We start from the raw sequence: 24,076 nt of genomic DNA, 5'->3' as shown, positions 1-24,076 counted from the left end.
GAGAACTAAAAATGGGCTTGTGTTTGACTTCAGGGCTTTTCATGAGTCTGTGCCATCCTTGGGGGTGAAAGCACAGACCCAAGAATAGTGATCTAGCGTGGTATCTATCTTCAGGGAAGAACAATTACTGGTAAGTAATTTCCTATTCCTGTTTTGGAAATTGGATTTTCTTTTTATGTTAGACGCAGTAGATAAATCTTCCATAAGAAAAGTGTTTTTTTTTTTTTAAACATTCAAGCACAGTAATTTAGAAAGCGTGTATGCACTTTGCGCAGTAGGTTTTCCATAGGTGCTTCACATGAGAACCTCTCTGTGTGCCAGATTTACTCAGTGACATTTTAAGTGTTTCTACATAAGACTAGCCATTACATTTGTTTTAGTTTGCCTCCCCGTAGGACAACTTATTTGCACCATTTAATTTTGAAAATGGTGACCAGCTACTGTATGGCTAATGAGCACTTCAAATATGGTTACATGTTTTTGTTAATATTTTAGGAACCAGCAAAAAAAGATGGGCGGGAAAGACCATGCAAAGAAGTAGCTAAGGTTCCTACTAATGAGTACTCTTTCAATCCGAAGGTAAGACTACATAGTTTAATTACTGTTGAAGCTTTGATTCGGGATTAAGTTAAAGAGGCCAACAGACAGACATCATATTTAAAATATATACATAAGTGTTTACTGTGTTCAAGGCTTAAAGCCTTACTGTATAAAAGGAACCGGCCTTTTTGCTGGCTGATGGACATATCATAGGTTTTATCTAGTAAAAAGATCGCTAATGAGTGAGATAAGTTTATAGTGTAATTTGGTAAAAAAAAAATACTATTCAGAAAATTCACTTTAGTGTTGCTAGTTATTCCATTCATCAACTCTGGAAGGCCAACCTTCAAACTATACAACAGTTTAGCACAGAAATGACTAACGTATTCAGAATGACTGTTTAAGCATTTTGTTTTTTGAAGGACGTAGGTCAGTATTGCACATCCTTATATCTCAAAAACCTGTCGGTGAAAGGGGTGTTGGTCATCTTTATTTCCTTTACTGGGAATTTATTTTTATGGGCACCCTAGGACAACTTACAAGATGCACAAAACTGCCCAAAGGAATAGCTTAGGCTGCCCCTCAGGTTGTGCATGCCAATATTACTCTTCCCAGTATATGGCAATTCAGCCATGCACTCCTTGCACATTGAATGCTGCCTCAGCTGCATATTTTATTAGCTTAACTAACACATGCAAAAGCACTGTATGCACACAGCATGTGATCATCATTCTATAAAACTGATGCAGCTGTTCTCTGGAAGCCCCAAGGATACTTCTAAGCCATGGCTAGTTCAACAACAAATGTAAACTTTTATCTCAGAGATGTTCAGAAGAAAACATGTTGCATGCATTTGAACAATGTACTAAGTTGATGATTTTAATTCCCTTGTGTGAAATTGCTGACCTTGTGTATATACTCCTTTTAAAAATAAATAAGAAACCATTATGTTCTATGCTCCAAAAGCAGCCACATCTGTGGAACTTTTCATATTGCTTTCATCTTTTTGCTTTGTTTGTGTGTGTTTGTTTAAAAATGCCTATCTCCTTGTTTTGAGTCTGAAAATCTTCTTGGACTGGAACTGCTAAAGTATTTCTCTCTCATGTATACTTCTTGTAGTTTGCATAAGCAGTCACAGCAGTCATTCCCTTAGTCTAGGCAATTGAACAGTCTCTTCTTGTCTGATAGTTTAATGAGTCTCACAGGTCCTTAACTGCTTGTAAGGCTTCTGTTAAATCCAAAGTCAGCCAATGAGTTAAAAGCTGTTGAAATGCACGTGTCTACCCAGACATATCATATAAAGTTTTTTTACGTGCTTATGAAGTGTCCTAATGCTGTCCCAGATATTTTCTGACCATCTCAGACAATGTTTAGTGATTAAAGCTGAACTCTGAGACTGCACATATCTTATCTCTGCTGAGCTCTTATTAATACCCTAATGCTAATTATCAACTTTATCACTTTCAGTCTGACCCACCGGAATCAGTGAAGAGACTCACCTCATTTAGAGAAACAGGAAAGGAGCTGAGGACTCTTAATAAAGCTTTAGCTCAGTCAAGGTAAGGGAATCCAGAGCACACAGAAATGGACCAGTCAAGACTAAAAGAATTGTTGGTTCTGCAGTGGCAGCAGTTGGATTAGAGACAAAATAATCAACTGTACTAACAGCTTAGGGAAAGATGGCTCATAATTTTCTCTCTATGTGCTGTTGTGTATACTCAAAATTTTGACTCTGGTGCATGAAGAATGATTGATAGCCCTGTTGATAATTCTACGTTGTTTAAGTGTTCATTATAAAGGTGTTTGCTATTTCTTTGCAGTTTTTTTTTGCATAAAACAGTATTGTGCCAAGATCTGGTAATCAAAGTAGTCAGAAATAAGCAAAGGTGTCCACTGTGGTGGAAAATATAATGGTAGATATTCTCACTACAAACAGAAATACATGCAGAGACTCATTCAGAATATTCCAACTTGAGTCTCAGGAAGATGCTGACTTGGTAGGAACAAACTCTTGTGCTCCTTAGTTGATGGGAATGGGGATGTTTTAATCAGACATAAATCTGGGATCCTATATAGCCTTCAGCCAACTGTTTGAACAACAACCATTATTTGATTTAGGGGGTTGACCATAAAAATTGGTTGGGCATGCTTGCTTTTCCTAGAATGTATCTTCTATAACCACTGTCAGAGATGCAGTAAGCTGTCTCTGCAGGGCATTTCTTATAGTCCCATTAAAAAACAAAACAAAACAATGAAGCCTATTGGGTGTAGTCTTTAGCAAAGAGTGGTTTCCAGTTTAGGTACTCATACTTTTAAATGCACTTATGCTGCGTTGACACCTGTGTTTCAGCATTGTCACTACAGCTGCTCCTTAAGTTGATGAGACCGAGCCTTCAATATGCTGTTCTGTTTCAATCATACATTTTGATTGCACTCCAAACTTGCCTACAGAAACTATTCACTGTATTTGCTAAGTATTAGCTTAAGTAATTGCTAAACCGTTTAAGTCTTGCAGTAGGTGACTCTGGAGTTTTCTACATTTTCCTGGAACCTTCTAGCTTTCTTGATGTGAGTATTAATCTAAGAAACAAGAATCATTTGCAACTGAAACAGCAAGCAGTAGTACAAAAAGGTGATTTACATCTGGCAAGGTTTAGTTACAGCCTGCTGCAAATAAAATTGACAAATTGCTGCTGCCAGCCCCAGCAGGGTACACCTTACATGAGTGTTTACCACGTTTGTAGACTTTGAGCCTTTGAAGAACATTCACTAGATAAAAATAGTTGAATCAAAGCAAGCAGCAACAAGACAGACATTTATATGGAAACTTAATTTAATTGGTTAAATCCAAGGAAGTCTGCCAGTCAAGAGAACACGTGATATTGTATCTTCATGATATGTTAAAGATTGTTTGAGATTGTAATGGTACAGAAATCAAGGAAGTTAGAGAAAAGTAGCTTCTTGGCATGTGCTACTCCAGAGGAATCACAACTTTACTTTTCACAATGTAGTGTTTATACAATGTAAACATTTTGAAATATTTATACTATAAACATTTTTACTAAGCTGTATACTACTTACTCATTATAATGTTAAATTTCACATTCTTCCCTTTTATCCTTATTTTAATCCAGTTATTTTTCATTTATTTTGTTAATTTGTGAATTTTCACTTTATAAATTTGACTGAAAAGGTGATAAACCATAAGCAAAATAATAAATGTTGCATACTTCAAATGTTGAATGAGCCATTTTAGTAAAGGCTGGCTTGGTTTTGCTGTAAATGCAGTGTTAATTATGTTTGTCTGCCTTCATTGCTAACTATTAGTGGCATTGTCTCTTTGAAGTCAAGTTAAAGTTCTTTTGATGAAAAGCTGTCAGATGTCAGTTTCTTCTTGATTTGTGATTTGCAGGTGCTTGCAGCTTGTTTTAGGATGTTTTACATCCTTTAATTTTGAATGAGTAGGATAAAAAAAATACTTAAAACGTTTTGTAGGATGAAGTTTACCATCACCCGTGATATGAAAAGGCTTGATTTTTAAGTTTGATGCAACTGATTTGCCAGGCATTTGGGTGAAGCTAACTGAACCATTCTTCTCATTATAATTTATAGTTCAAAGGAATTGAGTGTCATTTTGCTAGTAGGTTAACCTGAGGGGGCCTTGGTTTGTTACTTGCTGGGAAACATTTTGAAATGTCAGTAGGAGCTACGTAGTATTTTTGCATACCTTGACCAATGTAGAGATGTTTAGGATCAACTGAGCTTTTCCACATCGTTGAAATTCTCTGCAATTAAATAGACTGAGTGAGCTTCTAATTATATAATTATAGAGATTTTATACCTACAACTTCTTCAGCATATGAATGGACAATACAGGGCTGTTTTTGCAGAACCTGGTGTTTTGAGCTCTTGATGAGGAGTACTGAATCTGAAGGATTCAGTGGCAAGAAAAACAATGCTTTTCCAAGGTGGCTTTGCTGTGTGCTAAAGCAGCTCCATGTAGGACAAGTGGTACAAACTGCAGCTGGATGTGATTAGTTCATACCAGAAGGAGAAAAGTAGATGGCCTCTCCACGCTTCCTGCACCTTCTGCTCCCTGTTTCTGAGCATTATAGCATTGTGGTGAGTGCTCTATATGGAGGTCAGAAATTGGGAGTGGGGATATCAAGACGGTGATCCTAACTCCTGCTGAGAAGTGCTCTGTGTACCTTTGTACAAATCATTTGACCTCACTGCATCTCCGTCAAGTAAATTGGAATCAGAAACAGTGCAATGTATCTGAACTAAACTTACTGCATAAATATATAGCTTTTAATTTGGCATGGATGGCAGAGTGTGAATGAAAATTGCTTTTTTTTTAACACATAGGGTTTTTTTCTTTAACCACTTGTATTTACATTCTTTATTTTCAGTCTTATTACCATTATCTTACGCTTTCAGGGATGTTAGCTTGAAAACTTGTATGATGCCTAGCACTCAGGGCATGCAAGCATTGTCGTAAGTCCACAGCTCTGATGGGTATCAGGTAGATGATGATTACTCTGATAGGAAATAGGAAAAAATCAAATTGTGGATGTAAGATTATCACTGGAACAATTGTGACTGGAACTCAGGTGTCTCAGGTAAGTAAATACTTGAGTTGTTATTCTAGATTTCAGTGATGTCTCTTTCTCTGATTCTTTTTCAAAATTGGGCCACTAAATCAGAAGCTCCAGGGAAAGACTTTAAGAGATCCAGTCCATCACTCTGGGTGAGTGCAGTTGTTTCCTATAATAGATGAAGTGATTTGTGTAGCCTACTTTTAACTCAAGACACATGCTTCACATAATCATAAATGCAGATTCACCTTCAGCTGGATGTTTAATGGTAATGTAATCTGCAAAATTATGTTAAATGCAGACTTTTAATGATGTGAATAGATTTGATCCTAATGTATTTTGATGTTATGTTTTCTGAGTGATTTAAAAAAAATAACAAAAAAACACAGCTAAAAGGACAGAGAAGTTCTTATTCCTTTATGGACATTATCAGCAGAATTGTCTGTTAAGTCCTTATCAGTTGTACCTGTACCACACCCACAGAGGACAGGAATGTTGGGCAACTTCCTAAACATCTAATTTGGCCCACAGAATGTTTTTTTACTGCTGATGCAGAAAATAGACAGACCTCAACTCTATTTTAATATCCCAAGCAGAACTTGGTGTGCTGACAAGTAAGAAAATCTATACCTGTTAAAGCATCTCCAACTCCTCCGTGTTTTTCTAGTTCCATAAACTTAGTTTTCAGTTGTATGCAATACTTGCTTCATGTAATTTCAAATGCCTGAGTGGGATCTATTCCTGTCCACTGATTTTCCATCACTATTGAAATGTAGGTGGAACACAAAGCAAAAGAAGACTTAATTTTGTGTTACTGCACAAGTAAATTTATATTTACTTTTTACATTGACAGCACAGTGTGGTGCCTTCACACTGATGGCTAGCAAAGTTCCACTATACTTCTCTCTCAATCTTCTTCCTCAAAGGAAGAGGGGGAGAAAATAAAATGAAAAGAGCTTGAGGGTTGAGATAAGGACAGGGAGATCACTCACCATTTACCATCACAGACAAAACAGACTGAACATAGGGAGATTAATGTAACTTACTGCCTATCACTAACAGATTAGAGCAGTGAGAAACTAAAAGCAAACCAAAAACATCCTCCCATCCACACTATCCTACCTCCTTTCCACATGTGGTGCAGGGGAACAGGGAATGGGGATTACAGCCAGTTCATAACACTTCATCTGCTGCTCCTTCACAGTCGTTCTCTGCCCCTGCTCCAACGTGGGGTCCCTCCCAGGGATGCCATCCTTCCCTAACTGGTCCTATGTAGGTTTCCCACAGGCAGCAGCTCTTCAACAACTGCTCCCGTATGGGTCTGGACAATTGGGCTGATCCTTCAGAAGCAGACTGCTCCAGCATGGGTCCCCCACAGGCTGCAGCTCCCCTGAGACCTCCTGCTCCTGCATGGCCTCTTCTCCACAGGCAGCAGCTCTGGCTTGGGGCTTGCTCGGGCGGGGATTCTCCATGGACTGCAGCCTCCTCCAGGACACATCCACCTGCTCCACTGGGGGCTCCTCCACCCATGGAGGAGCTGCAGCATGGAGATCTGCTCCATGTGGGACCCATGGGCTGCATGGGGACAGCCTGCTCCACCAGGGGCCTCTCCATGGGCTACAGAGGAACTTCTGCCCCCCTTCTGCACTACCCTTGGTGCCTGTAGGGTTGTTTCTCTCTATATTTTCTTACTTCTTTCTATCTTAGTGCTATTGCACAGCAGGTTTTTTGTTTGTTTGTTTGTTTTTCCTTTTCCTTTCTTAAATCTGCTCTCACAGAGGCACAGAAGCATTGCTCTATGGCTCCACTCTGGCCATTAGCAGATCCCTTTTGGAACTGGCTGGGACTGGCTCTTATCTAATGTGGGGCAGCTCCTGGGCTCTTCTCACAGAGGTTGCTCCTCAGCCCCCCTGCTACCAAACCTTGCCATGTAAACCCAATCCACACAGTAAATGATAAATTTACACATTTGGGTTTTGGTTATTCTGTTTTATGAATATCAGAAATTTAGCTTGTTCAGTGCCTAATCAGAGGTTCTTAGCAAGCTCATGAGAAATGTGTTTGCATACTGTTGTGCAGGCAATGGTCACTTGTTTCTTGAGAGCATTTGTTGTCTGAATACATGTTCAAATGAAGTTTGCCTGTCATTTTGTGTAATACCACACATTCTTTACATTGTAATCCCGGTGGTGATCCTGCAGCACATCTAATAAAGTTTATTCTATTCATTGTAGAAATTAAGTCACAAATCCTATATGCCTTATATAATTTAAGAAGTGAAGTATGATGTGAACTACAATGGCTGTGGAGAAGTTTGCTTGAGAAAAAATAGGGAAACTGATTTTTGAGATGTAGACTTGCATCTTCTAGTGCTTTCTAAAATATGCAGTAGCCAAATGACGTGATATGCAGAAATATATCCAACATACCTTATATCTGGAAATCAAGAGTAAGCGATAACTTTTTTTATATTATTCTGTTGTATAAGCCTGGATATTCCTCGACTGTCGCTGTATGACCTTTTAACAATGAAAATGCTACCCATTCACCTTGAGTGTTTGTACAATGCTGCTTTAACTAAATCTGCATGTAGGATAAAAAAGAACTGTAAGAAAAGCAAGGAGATGAAACCAGCAGCCTTTTTAACCAAATATTGAGATACAGAGTTTCAGGAAAAGATAATTTCAAATGAGAATTACTGTACTGATGGTTTGGACCAAAGAGCATGTCAGCAATACTTCTTAGTAACAAATTCAGACTACAGAAAAGGAGCTATTTTCTGGGGGGGAAGCAGAGTGGAAAATGCACAAAAGAAGAAAACTGGAGTGTAAATCATTAGGACAGCAACTTTTTATTTCAATGAAAGCAGTCAGGCTAGCGGAGCAGAATGCTAATACATACTACAGGGAGTCAGTGAATACAAATGACCTTTGTGGATTTTTTTTTTGCTGCCTTTCCTTATGATTGAAAAGGAACAGCGAGCAGTTGTCTTAATTGGATGTTAATTGATACATATTCATGGAAAGTAATGTCTGTGATCTTGCAGCTTGTTTGTATTAACAAGTATAATGGAACAAACTGAGGAAGTTTTTTAGGAATAATGATCAGAGTGACATAGCATAGTAGTATGAATTTTAAAATTATCTCAAAAATGTTTGAAGTCGTTACCAGAACAGACTTAAATGCATTCATAACGCTTTAATATTCCACTTTAAACATTAAAAAACATGAAGTGCAGATAAACCATATAATTATGAACTCATACCTCCTCTTAGTAATATTCTCTTTAAGTATAAGATGATCTTCATGATAATATACAAGAGGGTGATGGCAATGCAGAGGTTGTTCAGGCTGTCATCTTTCATAAGTATCAGTCTATTCTAAGCAGAAAGTCTTACCAGTGCCTTCCGGCTAATGAGGTGTACCAAATCACTTTAGGGAGGTATCAGAGAGCTGGCAGGTTACCATTTTAACTAAACTACAAGTTAAAATATAGGAAGGAATTGCATGTCTTTTTGTAGCATAAAAAGATCTGTTTGGGAAATCTGTAGATAATGGTAATTCTTCTTCGGGGATCAGTGCGTCTTAGTTCCAGTGGAGGTTGCACATGTAGACAAAGAAGTCCTGAGTTACTTGGCTCAGAATTTCTCATTGATTCAGTGGGTGGAGTACAGTATGGCAGAAAAGATGACACCTTTATTTGTGACACTAGGCCAGGCTACCCATGAACACCTCCAGGAAGGGGGCATCTGCAGCTTCTCTAGGCAACCTGTTGAGCACCTCACTGCCCTCAGTAAAGAATTTCCTCCTAACATATGATCTACATCTGATGTCTTTTAGTTTAAAACTGTTCCCCTTGTCTTACCACTATCTGCCTGTGTAAAAAGTCACTCTCCATCTTTTTTATAAGCCCCCTTTAAGTACTGGGAGCATTCTCTTCTCCAGACTGAACGTCCAGCTCTCTCTCATAGGAGAGGTGTTTTACCCCTGTGGTCACCTTTGTAGACCTCCTCTCGACCTGCTCTATAAGGTCCACATCCTTCTTGTGCTAGGGGCCCCAGCCCTGGACACAGCACTCCAGGTGGGGCCTTGGGAGGGCAGAGCAGTGGGGGACAATCCCCTCCCATGACCTGCTGCCCACTCCTCTGTTGATGCAGCCCAAGATGCAGTTGTTCTGAGCTGCCAGCACACTCTGGCTCATGTTGAGCTTTTTGTCTCCCAGAACCCTCAAGTCCTTTTCAGCAGGGCTGCTCTCCATGAGTTCTTCTCCCAGTCTGTACTCGTGTCTGGGATTACCCCAACCCAGGTGCAGCACCTTGCACTTGGACTTGCTGACCCTCATTAGGTTCTCATGGGCCCACTTCTCCAGACTGTCCGGGTCCATTTGGATGGCATCCCTTCCTTCTGGTGTATTCACTGCACCGCTCAGCTTGGTGTCATCTGCACATTTGCTGAGGGTGCACTCAGTTGCAGTCTGTCACTGATAAGATGTTGAAATATCTTTAGCTTTGCTCTAATGATTATATTTTCATTTCTAGAAGAGGAAATATTCTATTGCTATTTTTTACTAAGACAAGAAAAACTGAATAAGTACAGCCACTTTGAAATGACATTCAGCTTTGAAGGAGATACTTTTTTTTTTTTTATTGCTTTGTTGCAATCACATCTGTAAATGTGATCCAGAAATAATGTTAAGTCATCCACAGCTGCATGAGGATTGTATGAGAACCAAGAAAGTAGAGGTCTTTGTAACTAATCATAAATTGTAGCAAGATGTAGGAACACTTACACAGCAAAAAAGATTACCAAATCATTGGAGGCTTGTGGTTGTTAACACAAAATAAAAGCAGGTAGCCATAAATCACTTCTGTGAGCTAACTCAGCCAGAAAGACCATGCAAGTGTGCTGGAAATACTTGTTATTAAACATCACCACAAAAAAATAGAGCTTAAAAATATATATATTGCTTAAAATGAGACTAGTTGAAAATATTATCTTTATGTAAAAAAGAGGCACAAAACGTGAGAGCAACTGGAAGCAAAACCAAACAGAATGTGTTACAAAGGAAACATCTCAATTCCATTAAGGAGACAAATGTTTTCTTGTTTTTTGTGTTTCTGCCTCAGTTAAGTCCTTCTGATAAATGGATTGCCAGGCAAAATTGGTAATTATTTTCACTGACCCCCCAAAAGAGGTAGAAATACAGATTATTTTTTTTTGATGCCAAGAAAGGTGAGAAGAGGGATAATGTTTTTGAAAGTCTCTCTTCACCTAAGCTCTACAAATGGTGCAGGCTGCCAGACTGCTGTCCTTGTGTTCCTCTTCCCTGCACGAACTGATTAATACGTCCCAGTTCCGCTCTGTGGCAAGGCTGAGGATATGCACTGAGGTGCACAGTGATGGAGTAGCCTGTTAGAAGGTCATTGTACTGGTGGATTTGCACAGTTTAAATACCTGACTGTAGGCATGGGGCTGAATTTGTTTCATCTAGAATTAGACATTTACCTGAGCTTTCTGAATTAGAAGCCCAGTCCCCCTAGACTACTTTTGCCATTGGATAGAAATAGACGTATTGAAGGATGATTCTGATCCTATGTTAACTTAAAGTCTGCCTTCAACTTGGGAGGAATATATGCATTGTAGAGGAAATTAAATGAGTTTAGACTAAATAGTTACTTCTCATGAAACAGAGCTACATCTTGAAAAGCAGATGTATTTTTTAGATTTAGTCTAACATAGTCTAACAAACTACATGGGAAAGGAAGCAGAGGTGATGTGACTGCTTTGCCAGGGCACTCTCATTCACTTTTGGCAAGAAAAATAGGAGATGAAAAATCGTGTTTACTTCGTTAAGTGTGTCTATTTTCTTTAAACTGAAGCACTTCAATTATCACAAATTGCAGGTGTTTTCTATGGCTTCCAGCTATACCAGTAAGATAGCTTGTGGTTATATGTAGTATCAGAAAAAAAAAAAAAAAAAAAAGAAGAAAATGGACCTTATCTCTGTCAACATAAAATTACAAGAACTGCTCACATGGTGACTTATCTAAGCATAAGTGCCCATGTAAAAATGACACGTTGTGGTCATCCTTAGTCAGTGATGCCTAGGAATCGACAGCTTTGAGCTACAAGCCCAAAGGGAAGGAGTTCATGCCATTTTGTGAGCCATTCAAGCCTTTATTTGCAAAATGGATGTGCCAAGCCTCTGTAGATGTACTGCATTTCCTATAGTTTGGAGAAAATTGGCTCCCCTGCCTCTGTTCCAGTAGTGTTAGTTAAATAAAACTAAATGTCAAACTGTTGGCAATTTTGCAGTATTCCAGTGGCTGATTTTTATGTTTTAAATTCTAAACTGTATGTTTCTTTAAAATGGTTCAAGTTTCCTGAAGGCAGATCTCTAAAAGTCAGTCTGCTGAAAGCTCAGGCTCTACTAATGCATTCTTTATGCCCGCAACAGCAATTAGACTGACATACCCTAAGAGCTGTTTCGGCTACTTCTCTTCCTGCTAGTGGCTTTGTAACTAGCTGTCTTTGAAGGATACTTTTTAATACAAAGCCACTTGAGTTTTGTGATTGAAAAGGTAGCTACTATGGGAAGACTTTAAAAGGCAAGACATGAGTTGGGTTTGGAATTTTGGTAATGAATCTTGACTGTCCTTACCTGTGGATCTATACCAACCCTGTTTTAATATATACAGGCAAAGAAAACTTCAGTGGAGATTCTGATATATTGGCATTCATTAATGTGCGTGGTTTACTAAATGATTCAGTGGAGCGTGTGAGAGTGGAGAGGAGACCGTGGTTACAAACCAAAAAAGTCAGGCAGAACTAACTGAGAAGGTGCAATGTCTATCTGCCAATATTAGTTTCCAGTGTACTTAATACTTCCTAATGTCAGTTGCTTGGAAACCAGTGTTGTGTGCCCTTTTGCTGCTTGGCAGAAATCACTCTAATTGGCATGTTTCTAGCACTGTCACTGCTGGCAGTCTGCAGCATTTTTTTTTTCCAGAAGCAAAAATTTTCTTTACATGAGTGATGGCTCACATTAATTAGACAGCAGTCATGGCCAAAGACATCCATTTAAGTGTATGGATGTATGAATCATCATCTCTATCATCAATCACTGGAAAGACTGCTATGCCCATCAACATTTCTGTCTTTCCAGGCTGTTCATTTGAGTCTCAATCTCTTTTCTTCTCATGCAAAAGTATGTTTATTATTTGAAAATGTGTAAGTGGAAATAGTTCATTGCGTATTAGATTTTACTACCTAAACATGACAGTCTAATTCCTTGTATTGTGACAAAAAATGACACATTATGACTGAATGTTTGAACAAAGCTACCACTTAAAATGGGTTTTCCACTACTTAGTAGTAAATGTCATTGTTCTGTGTATACCTTTGTGTGGTAAGGTAAAATGCTAGATTGTGAGGAGTAGATTCTACTTTCATGTGAATATCCTGAACTAACCGTATTTCTAAGAGGGTCGGGACCTCATTGGAGTTCCACTTACGAAGTGTGTTTTTATGTGAAACGTGAACTTAAAGTTGTTTTTGTACTTTCAGGGAAAAAAAAAGTAAGCCTAAAAATCTTCAGATGACTTTTTTTTTTTTTTTCCTTCTGAAGTTTAAGTAATCATTTCCCCAAAGCTTTGGGAGAAGAATTTGAAGCAAAGCCTCAAAATTGATAATTTTTTCTTCCCTTCATCAGTACAAAACTATCTTATCTGTGCTGCTCTGTAATTACTTCCCCCCCCCTCCCGACCTTAGTTTATGTACTTTTCCAGAGAAACCAGGGGCTAGAAACCTAAACATACCTGCATCCTGCATGCAACTTTTCCATTACCAAAATCGGCAAGAATAGATTTTACAGCACAGTGCAACTGGAGAAGGACCTGTATATACTTCCAGAAGTGGTAGTTGCATGTTCTTGCGTTCTGGGGCTTCTTAAAAGTGAAATTGCTACCCTTCATTCTTTCTAGGTTCAGAACACATTTACATGTAAAAATAAGGTCTTTTGTATATTATTTTGTACCTCCAGGTAGCCAAACATGTTTGTGTTCTTCCACATTAGAGAACCTCTCCTCACTTCACAGGGGAAGCAGCATTTTCATTTTATTTAATGTCTTTGTAGTTAATTAAATAACACTCCAAATTATCTTTAAATGTATGATAATATATTAATATATTCACCTGGTCACATCTTTTATAATAGTGTTACGTTGTTTTCACTAGAAGGTCTTTATTTCTTCTTGCAGTCTGTGAACATACCACAAATTTATTCATGTTTTATTTTGTTTCATGACTTCATAGTCAGCTTTTCATTTGAAAATATGCATCATCACTTTTGTGCAGAGCTTGTTTTTTTCTTTTTTTGGTGTATGTTTTTTTTTTTAACAAATATGTTTGAGTATTGTACTCATCTTCAGGAGAATAAAACAGAAATCTACATCTGAAATAATCTGGGTATTCCAGATTGCATCCATACCTTGAACTGTCCAGGACAGATGTTGGTATGGTACCACTTTAGTTCCTTGCCAGAATGGTTAATGGTTCAGTATGGTAAATGATAACGGATGTCTGAGTTTCTGTGGATGTCTGAGTATCTACATTTAATAGATCTTAATGTAATTATAATCTGTTGTGTTTTGTTTTTTTTTTTACTGAATTTAAGAAGATAATATGTATTAATATTTACCTATTAGTTTCTTACTGTGTGATTACTCAGCCATTAAGTAGGGTAGTAAGCATTGTGTTCCTGTTTCTCTGTTGCCTTATATATATTGTTGCATCTCTGTAATTTGGCTATAAACACTACCAAACCAGAATTCTTAATTTACATTAGTACCTATATATTAATTGTGAATACTTGCAAGCGTTTTCTGCCCATGTGCTGAGACTTCAGGACGTGACCTAAACGCCATGTGTACAGAGCTCAAGAGCAGGTTCACCACTTGTGGCTTTTGGTAATTTAAGAAGGGAGGTCATGCAAGCACTTTTTAATAACTCTCCAAGTATACCTTAAGTGAAGAGTGCACTAATTCTCATTTTCAATGAGACTGTCTTACTTTGAGATCCCAAATGTGTAAAGCACTCTAAATAAATAACTTAGGGACATACAGGCGTAGATACATATGCATTACCATACTGAACATATGGGCACTAAAGAATTGAGTGGAATAGTCAGCAGCTCCAGTATATACTGAGAATGGAACAGGTTCTCCACTGGTGTGAATTTGTATCAGTGTTGACAGTTTACAACAAATGTGGAGTTTACTCTCCTGTTGTTCTGCGTGCTTTGTAAATGAGAACAGTACTGTGTCATAAGGATTTTCTTTTATCTCTGCACTTCCTGCTGTTTTACAAATACTATTTAAGCTTTACAGCACCTTGTCAGACAGTTAGAGGACATATTAGAATTGCTTCAGCTATTAGGATGCAGCAACTGCTCAAATGAAGACTGATGTGTTATTGCACATACACACCACATAGTATTTTCAGGAACTGGAATGATTAAAACAAAAAAGTGTCCTATTCCAACTGAAACAGCTGTCAGGACAGTAACATTTAATCAGCTGAAACCTGATGAGAATGCAGGTGTTAACACTTGAGCACCTGCAGAGATTGCTATGGGATTCTTAATGACTTCAAGTAATCAGAACTTCCATCTTGTTTTAAGTTCAAAAAGACAGACTGTCCACTACCACAGTGCTGCCTAGGCTAAGGCCTAGATTTTAAGTTTAATACACATGAAGTGTTTAATACACATGAACTGCCCTCACCACTTCCTTCTGTGGATATTTCTTTGAATTCTTCAGGATCTAGCCGCTCATCAGCCTCATTTGAGGGTTTTGATAGGATCACAGCTTTTGATGGCATGGCTGCAGATAATTCAAAGTTTTCATTAAGAAGACTTGTGCTGTTTTTTAATTCATTGGTTTAGTCTGTAACATTCAGAATGCTTCATACTATTTAGCTGTCTTTACTGTAGTTTCCAAGTTACTGCTTCCTGTGCTTTTTCGTATAGATATGGGTTGTATTACTTCTGCAATAGAAATTATTCACTCAGCATGCTTTTAAGTGGCAGTGTGCATGAAATTGCACTTGGTTTTCACTTGAGAAGCCTTAGCTCTTAGTGAATTTGTCACAACTGCTACAAGTTTGGCAGTTCCCAGCTGCCATTCACCTTGCAACACCCTCAGCAGAATCTGGTCTTGTGCCCAAGGAGAGAAGCTTTTACTGGGTTTGCAGGGAGTTGTTGCAGTTGCAAATTGAAATGCTTTTATGAAATGAAAGGAAATGGCATTTAGAAAGCATGTGCTTTCAGTGGCTTTTAGAGTAATGCCACATTGGTTTTATTTATATTTGCAATTGGCTATAAGCCTCTGGAAGAGGCTAAATGCCTACTGTACAGTGTCTGGAGCAGGAGATGTTCTGTCATTAGTTTTATTGATATGAAGGCTGTAACCATTAAGATAAGAAAATAATATAAGCTGTTTTATGAAACAGAGACTAACAATTTCCACGATCAGAGAAATGATGCATATGTAGTAATTGTATGATAGATAAATAGTTATTTTCCTTAAAGCTCACAACTCAATTTTTATTTACCATGATTATAATGTGAGGCCTTAGAGAGAGGAAGAATCAAGCAGGTACATAGAGACTGCTCTTTCTTTGCACCTCGGGGAATGGGATAGGGGAAGACTAGCAGGAAGAATTAATGAGACTCAGGTGTCCCCAGTAACACCACCTGCTGCACTGAATATAGCTGCTTAACAGATGAGCAGCCTTATGGTAATGCAACCTTCTGCCCTTCTTTCTAGCAGGTCTGTTCAGGCTGGGGTTACACCAGCTGATCTGAGTGAGAGCTTGGCATCATGTGTTCAGGAGTATATGTCATTCATTTAGTAAATCACCTCCCACAGAACTTGTTTTTATGCAAGGTAAATGTGCGGTGGTTGTTAACGGTAAATCTTGATTTTCTGGAACAAATAAATCCTTAGTATGATTCCTTTGAATTTAGTGAAGATGAGCAGTGCACTTAAATAAAATATATTTAAACAATGTAAAAAACCTGGAAAATGTCTAGCTTGTCTTTACCCTAATGGCAAGGTTTCTGGTATTATTATTATAGCTTCTTAATGTTAGTCTAGCACCTAAATTATGATTAAGATAAATATGTGATATCCTTTTATTTTTGCGAGTCATTTCTTGCTCAAAGAAAGGTACCAAGAATCACATATCAGCAGTAGAAGTTCAACTCCCTGATACTTTAATGGCTTTGTATTACAATTAGCTGATCACCTTTATTCCCTAAAAAGTAAATTGAAGAAAACTTAGTAAGTATGTAATCGTACCAAACTTGTAACAACTTTTCTTTCTGTGTAGTACACTACTGGGCCATTCCTTTGTGCATGTCATTGATGCTTATCTATAATAACTTCCTGTTGAAAAAATGAAGTATTTGATGGTACATTATCACTGCTCAGGAAACTCCTTTAGTTTTCATACTGACAAAGATATTAACTTAAAAAATAAGACGTCCTTTTATCTGAAACAGTTGAAAATCTGTGTTGTGACTACAGTTGACTGATACTCAGTTACTTTAATAAATGGATGCCAAATTTTATCTTGATTGTATTTTAATGAATGATTCTCACCTACTTGTCAAATAGACAACATAGATAAATTTATGAAGTTATTGTACAAACAGGGTATCCTGATGCCAGAATTAAAAATGCAGAAATATATGATGTCCTGTTTCAGCAATACACTATAAATCTTCAGTGCAGAAAAGTACTCTTGCCACCTCTATATTTTAAGCTTGGGTTTATTTTAATGTTTTCCTAAAAAGAGTCCATGAACCTTCAGAGTAATTCACGAATATGCCAGAAATAATCCTATGGAGTTATGAGAGGGCTTTATTTAGAGACTGGAGCTAATTTTGTGATACCTGAGACTTCAAGGAAGTCACAGACTCAATGTTCATTCACAAGCATGTGCAACTTTTCTTGTTCCTATTGGTATATGAGAGTGATCATTGATTTTGGCATACATATATTGAAGTCTTCTATATTAGATAAGCGTTAAAAAATTGTAATGAATGCACTTTGCCACTTATACATCTTTCTCCAGTAGTACTGGTTATGGCTGTTAATGTAAAAAGAAACAAACAAATCCTTTCTAGTTTATGTATCTTTACCAGATATCTTTGATTTATCAAATAACTTTATTGTTCCCTATTTGTGGTATTATAATGCACAGGTACAGCAGTGGTTTTGATCTTAAAGGGGGAATACTTATATGAATTACTGTGTGCAATAATATAGAACAAGCACTATGGAGGGGAAAAAAATATTTTAACATACAAGTATCTTGATGGCTGGGAGAAAAGAGAGAGCTTGAGAACTACTGGAAAAGATCAGAAAGCCGGAGTCTGCAGTTACTAAACATTTTCTAGTATTCCGAGAGGTGTCTGTTATACAAAATACTAGGTTCTTATGGAAGAAAAAAGACAATCCAGTCTGACAAAGCTCTGAAGTCCTCATGTTTTTCTAAAGCATGCAGTATTTCTTGTCAGGGACATTTATTGTCTCATTTTATTTTATTTTTTAGCATAGAAATATCTGGCAGATGGGTTGCCATCTTTCTGCAAATGAAAGGTGTTCAGACTTGCATTTATGATTGTTGGACTTAAAGTTTACAAAACCCAGTCCCAAAACCATTAAATTGTGCAACTGGTTTTTCATCAAGGGAAGCAAGGAGGGAGTAAATGGTTCCACTTGAGAATTAGTTAATTTGGTGCCTGAAATGTGTACCCTATATGATCTTCAGGTGCTTTAATGCATCTCTGGTAATAAAAGGAGGGGTATTACTTCTAAGTAAAAAAACAAGACCCAGCTTTCAAGACTAGATTATTTTTGAAAGAATCAATACCAGCTGATGACACTTAATTCCAAAGTCAGCAATGCCTTAATTTAAAGGGCCCCATCCTATGCTTGAATAGCATGCTCTTGTCTGACTTAGATCATCTGCTCCATTCTAGGTAACGTGTTAATAAGTGGTGGTGTGCCATACACCTTTTCCTCCCCAGCTCATCTTTTCTTTTTTTGTCTCTGTTATCATCCTCCAGGGAGTGCATTATGGTTTCTTCATTTCCTTCTCTTGCAGTAACACCCGTCCTGTCGTCTTCGGCTCGCTCACTGCCTTCTCTGGCAGCTTCCCTTTGACTAACAATTCAGCCTTCTGACAGCAAGTGGAATTTAACAGCTAACAGGTAGCTTCAGGGTACTGCCTGTCAGCTGCTGACAACTGAATTAAGACAGTGAGGGGCCCACTGGTCAATTGGCTGCTGTAAATTAGAATGAGTCAGGTAGTTTTTAAATTAAGTAGTGGACACAGTGGTGTCCTGAGTTCAGTAGTTAACCTCCAACATTGAATAGTTAACCTGTGCTGAAAGAGGTAATGGAAAGATCTCCCAGTTCACATTAGGGAATTGTTGTCCTCTCTCATATTGCAGAAAGAAATACTGATGTTGAATGTAGAAGAATGTGAAATCTGTTAAAAGTGCAGTTGGTGGGCTGCATAGAAATTAATTTTCTAATATGTCTTTAGTACACTGGCCAAATTATGATGATTTTTGGCAGGCATCATGTCAGTGCTGTGAAGCAAGGTGGAGCATATTTCCATATACTTCATCAAGAATCACTGGAGAGGAAGAACACACTGAACAAACAGCAGGCTCAGGGCACAAGATGGGAAACTGATTTCCAGCCACCCACACGTTTCTCGGATCCAGAAGAGTCAGAGGAAGAAACAAGCACGTAAGTCAACTCAGAGGGCTTTTGGTCATCCAAGGTCAGTGATTTTAAAAAGTAACAATCTCTGGTTTCTGTCATTACTTGGTATTGAGCCAGATTACTACTTGTGTGAACTAAAAGAAAAAATGCTTAAAAATCTGTGTGAATACATCTGAACTTAACAAGCACGGAACAAAACTGTTTGAGGCACTGTTAAAAAGGGGTAAGTTTAGAAGGTGGAAAGTCTTTTGAACTAGGGAAAGGTTTCATAGCCAACTTAGAACTGATTCTCTGAGGAGAAGAGGAGGTCTGGTGAGAATTTGGCATGCTTTTGTCCCCAAAATAGGACCACAGAACTAAGAATAATAAAGAATTGCATGCAGAATAAGTGGCTTGGCTTGCAGAATGTGTTTCTTGGCTAGTTCAGACCTATTACCACCTTCCTCTGGTATTCTCTCCATTAGATAGGTTTCAATCTTTTGCCTCAGTCTGATCTATTCAGTGCACCTCTAATGCTTGTTATGTTGTTCTACTTGTCTTCCATCTCTCAATCCTCACTAGGTGGTGAGATAATTAAATACTTGCTCAGCAGGACAGAATGGTTATTCTAGAGGTTACAGACCTTTGGGAGCCTTATTGCATCAAAAGCTCATTCATGTCTAACAGTTTTCCATGGCTGGCTCTATGTTCCCAGTGCTTCCAACTACAGTTTTATCTGAAGATAAAAAGACTAATGAGAGGCAGAGGCTAATCTGATGATCAAAATGGATTTGGAGTTTGTTCTGAAAATCAATACGGCATTGTAATGCCAGTATGCCTGACTTCTGTAAAAGATTTCCCAGGAAGTCACAGCACAATGTTGCCATCATGAGTTAGGACTGTAGTTAACTATGCTTTCCTCAACAGTTTGCTGTGGCTTATGTCCAACCTAGGTACTGGGTTCCTATCATTCACCTTTCTTTCATGAGCTGACTCTCAACTTGGAGAATTCAGTCTCCAGAATCATCCAAGATGCAGTCAGACCCTAGTCACAAAGTGAGTTGACAATTTATAACCGTTATTAAAAAACAAGATTTTTTTTCCTGTTAGTTTGAAACCCAGTCCAAATAACCAACCAAACACACAAAAAAACACAGATAAGTAGCATAGACAGGCTGAGAGTTTTCAAGCAGAAAAGTATTATATTTACTAGAGTCACGTTTAATACACAGTGTTCTAAATGGTCTCTAGCTGAATAGCTAGAAAAGATGAGAAAATAATAGCATGTTACTGAAAAATAAATGGTGTTACAGAAGGAGAAAAGGTATAGGGTATAGAGGTTAAAGTATTTTGGAAGTTTTGCCTCTATCTGCATAATCTAAAACGTTCTTCTTACCTTAACCAAGTCACCTACGACCATGTTTTTAAATGGCTCTGTGAAGCACTGTGATCCCAGGATAATGAAGGCCACATAAACGTTTTAGGTAAACAGGACTATTTAATAAAAATAAATTCTTGAATTAACCTCCCAGAAAGCCTTTTGTAAACTCAGTGCTCATTATTCGTTTTTGTATGTAACCGTTCTGTCACCTAAAACTCAGCTAATCCCCCATTTATTGCACGGGAAAAAAAAAATTGCACGTATGAAAAATATCATTGCCTTTATTATTGTGATGATTCAGATCATTGAAGGCATTTATTTGCTTCTGTTTAGATATAGCAGGGCTGACCTAAAAAGATTCAACATTCCTCTTTCCTTTATGAAGGTATAGCCATACAGATAATTTTATCTTTATGTAGAAATGGCTTCTTCTAGCAGTAAAAACAAAACAAAAAAACCTTCTAGTGCAGTTACTTCCAGGCTTGTGGGTGAATACTGACAAAGCCACTTTAATCTTATACCTGTACTAGGCTCTTTGTCAGTTGTAAAAATAGCTAAAAAAAAAAAAAAAAAAAAAAAAAAGACCCCAAACTCTACACTAGCAAAATGTTAACATGTTAATTGAGAGTTTAATTTCATTTTTAGAGTAAAGCTTTCTAAAATCTGCCAACATTTCTACTTGGAAGTCATTAGAATGTGATCAAATGTCAAAATCCAGGGGGGGGGTTATGGAGAATTTTCTCAATTCCAGGATGTGTTGAATGGCACAGGAGGACACACTGAAACAAGTGAAAGAAGAATGCATGGTGTTGTCAGGTGTGCCTTTGTTCATTCAGACTGTCCCATGTGATTTACCCATGTGGTGTTAGCTCCAGTTGTGTGATGTTTTACACATATTTGTCTGCAGTGGTAGGCAGTTTAAAAGAAAAAAAAAAGTCTAGATACAAAATACAGATCATTATCTGTTGTGGAAACTTTCTTCACTCCCAGCTTTCACAGTGCTGACTTTAAAGATGAGGAACTTCATGGAATAAGTAAGTCTGAAGCAGTGTTAAACTGCTGGAGGAGCACAAAATGCCTTTTTAACAGATGACGTCTGGCTTCAGTCTTTCTCAAGAGATGAAACTATTGGCATGGGTTTATATGCTCAAATTTCACTGAAGGTGTGACACAGTGACGGGTCTAGGCATTTTCTTTCTCCCCCTTCCTCTTTTCCTCTACAAGAAAAGAGCAAATACTAAGTCTCTGCTGGGACTTCTTTATTGCTGTTACGTAAATTGTAGCATTTAAGTCTGTTATCAACAGTTTTAAATATATCAGTGCTTCAGACTTGGTAAGTTTCTTTTCATAACACATGACAAAGTAGAAGCAAAGTGCCACCCAGTAGGAATAGGGATTCCATCGAGGACTTAAACGCCTATACAATAGTCCCACTGTATGTACCAGTATTCTGTTATTCATTAGAACTACAAAGAAGTTAGAGTGATTTGAAGAAGCATAAAACAGGCATGTTGTTCCGAACAACAAAGTATGTGGAATTCATGTGCTCTGGTTATCTCTAATAAGTACAAATTTAGGTAAGGTTATCTGAATGAAGAAGATGCTTAATGAGGTTTTGTTTAAGACATTTCTTTTGGGACAGAAGGAATACCTGCCAATTTTTATGGTTCTTAGATATCTTTGTTAGACTAAATAATAAATGTGTTCATTCGTTTCTTAGTTGGCTGTAGAGCTGCACTGATCTCTGTAAAAGAAAAGGTCCCTGAACATAGAGCTGAAATGCCCCTGCCAGTATTGTATGTACTATTCACAGTTGCTGCTTTAGAAAATGTGTAGCAATTGAATGCTTGGGGGACACGCTCCCCAGCCCTTGTTCCAATTATTTACTAGTTTGTAGTAGGCAGTAAGAAGTCTGAGGGTGTCAGCTTCCTTAGTTTGAGGAAGGAAATGTTAATCCACAATTGTTCATCCATCTAGGAAGTCTGTGCTAAAGAAATTTGCATGTAACTTTAAGTTTGAAGCTCCACCCAGTTCTCAGTTAACCTCTCACCTGTTTAAGGCCAATATCATTTCAGTTTTATACTAATTTATTATCCAGCTTATAGTATTTCATGTTATATTTTCTCTGTGGATCTCCTGTCTTTCGTAGGAGCTGTGCCATTCAGTCACTCTTCTAAATTGCACTGAAGGAGAAAGCAAACTATCGCAGATATATCTGACATGCTTCACTCTTATTGCTCTTTTCTTTTTGGCTTCTTTGACTATCACACTAATTTTTAATGCAGTGATGAACCATTGGAAGGTTGTTCTATTTATTCTTGTCTTCATTAAGTCCTCCTCTGCCACACATAGTCACTTTACACAGCTCTATGTACTGTCAGTTTTAAAAGCCTCCTTCACTTGTCTTGGCTTAGGTGATACAGACTTGGAGTATGTGTTGATTGTAGGCATTTTTTCTTATTTTTCATATTGTGATCTTGACATGATGTGAGCAAAAAGTGTTGTATTTCTGAAAAGATGCTATATTCTATCTCCACTAAGTCCATAATCATGCTCTCTCTGCTTTGGAAAGGTATATGAGGTTTCCATATACTTCTGCTGCCTTTGAACTATGAGCTGGTGCTTTTGACATGAGGACCTGATTCAGCATCCCAGAGGAATATATTTTGAAAAACAGGTTATGGCATATGCCTATTTACTGACAAGTGATTTGTTCATTCTTTAGAGACAAAAAGGTCTGTAGAAAAGGTCATGTTCAGCTCTGCCTGCTGTGCTCACTAACTTTACGTGATTGCTTTCTGTGATTTTTAAGTTCTTGTGATTGTTGTGTGAGATTCTCTGTTCATTCCTTTCTGTTTCCTGTGGAAAACAAACAATCTTTCTGGTTATCTAGTATGTCTTTGTTACAGTTCACATTTGTGGCTACATTTGGGCCTTGGAAGTAAAAAATGGCAAAGATTGAAGCGTATCATTAAACTAGCAGGAGCAAATTCTGCTTTTCCAGAGCCCTTTAGAAAGTGTCTGCAGACAGATTGTATGCTCCTATAAGACAATTTCATTCTGTCAGAGTTACCAGCAACAATCTTTGTTCTTAGGTTAAAGGCAATTTTTGAATTGTTTAAGGTTTAAAAAGTAAAGAGTCTTGAATGTAAGGAAAATAAATATCTTTCTATTTGGCAGACAGCTCAGTGAAATGTGTACCTTATTGCTAGGGAGTTGTCATGTCGTGTTCTATAAAAGGTTTGGACTTGTCTGTGTCATACTGGGCCCACACTTTGACTTGACGTTTTAGCCATCCATGCATCCATGTCGTAGTGCAGAATAGCTCCATAGTCAGGTGTGGTCTGAACAGGTAGATCACTGGAATAAGCAGTTATCATAAGCATACTATGAATAATTATACATCCTGGTAAACATCTGATTTGCAATATTTTTAATATATGCAGTAATTCCAGATTTAGAGAAATAGTGTTTTGTTTTTTTTTTAATGTGAGGAGGAGAGTGGGAATGTGGTGTGGTGATGTGAACACTGTAAATGATTTTATTGGTTCTGTCTTCATTTCACATACTCCTTTTTTTAACTCTATTCTGTTCTTTCCTATAGCTGTTCTCTAACAGAAAGCAACCACTTGAAGAAGTCAGGGAAGAAGAAAAAAAAGATGACCTTAAGGTCTTTCACTCCTGCTTATACCAGTGTCCTGATTCCAAGACCCCCTGAAGCAAAAAGGTATATTTGAAGGCAGATTTATTTCATGCTTTCCTTGGGAGGACACCAG

General features: G+C 37.8%; 1 protein-coding gene across 2 annotated transcripts in view; it reads left to right on the top strand.

The window, feature by feature from the left end:
• The window catches only part of CCDC60 (coiled-coil domain containing 60), a 59,181-nt gene that overhangs the window by 20,022 nt on the left and 15,083 nt on the right, over positions 1-24,076 (top strand). For both annotated transcript variants that reach the window (XM_084538963.1, XM_084538962.1), the window contains exons 2-5: positions 496-579; positions 2,008-2,099; positions 18,788-18,964; positions 23,905-24,027. In XM_084538963.1, the coding sequence (XP_084395089.1) occupies positions 496-579; positions 2,008-2,099; positions 18,788-18,964; positions 23,905-24,027 (476 nt within the window). The remainder of the gene's footprint in view (positions 1-495; positions 580-2,007; positions 2,100-18,787; positions 18,965-23,904; positions 24,028-24,076) is intronic.

The sequence above is a fragment of the Aythya ferina genome (assembly GCF_964211825.1).
Source record: "Aythya ferina genome assembly, chromosome: 17".
Classification (NCBI taxonomy): Eukaryota; Metazoa; Chordata; class Aves; order Anseriformes; family Anatidae; genus Aythya; species Aythya ferina.
The sequence above is the reverse complement of the archived record's forward strand: the minus strand, read 5'-3'. Positions and strand labels throughout refer to the sequence as shown.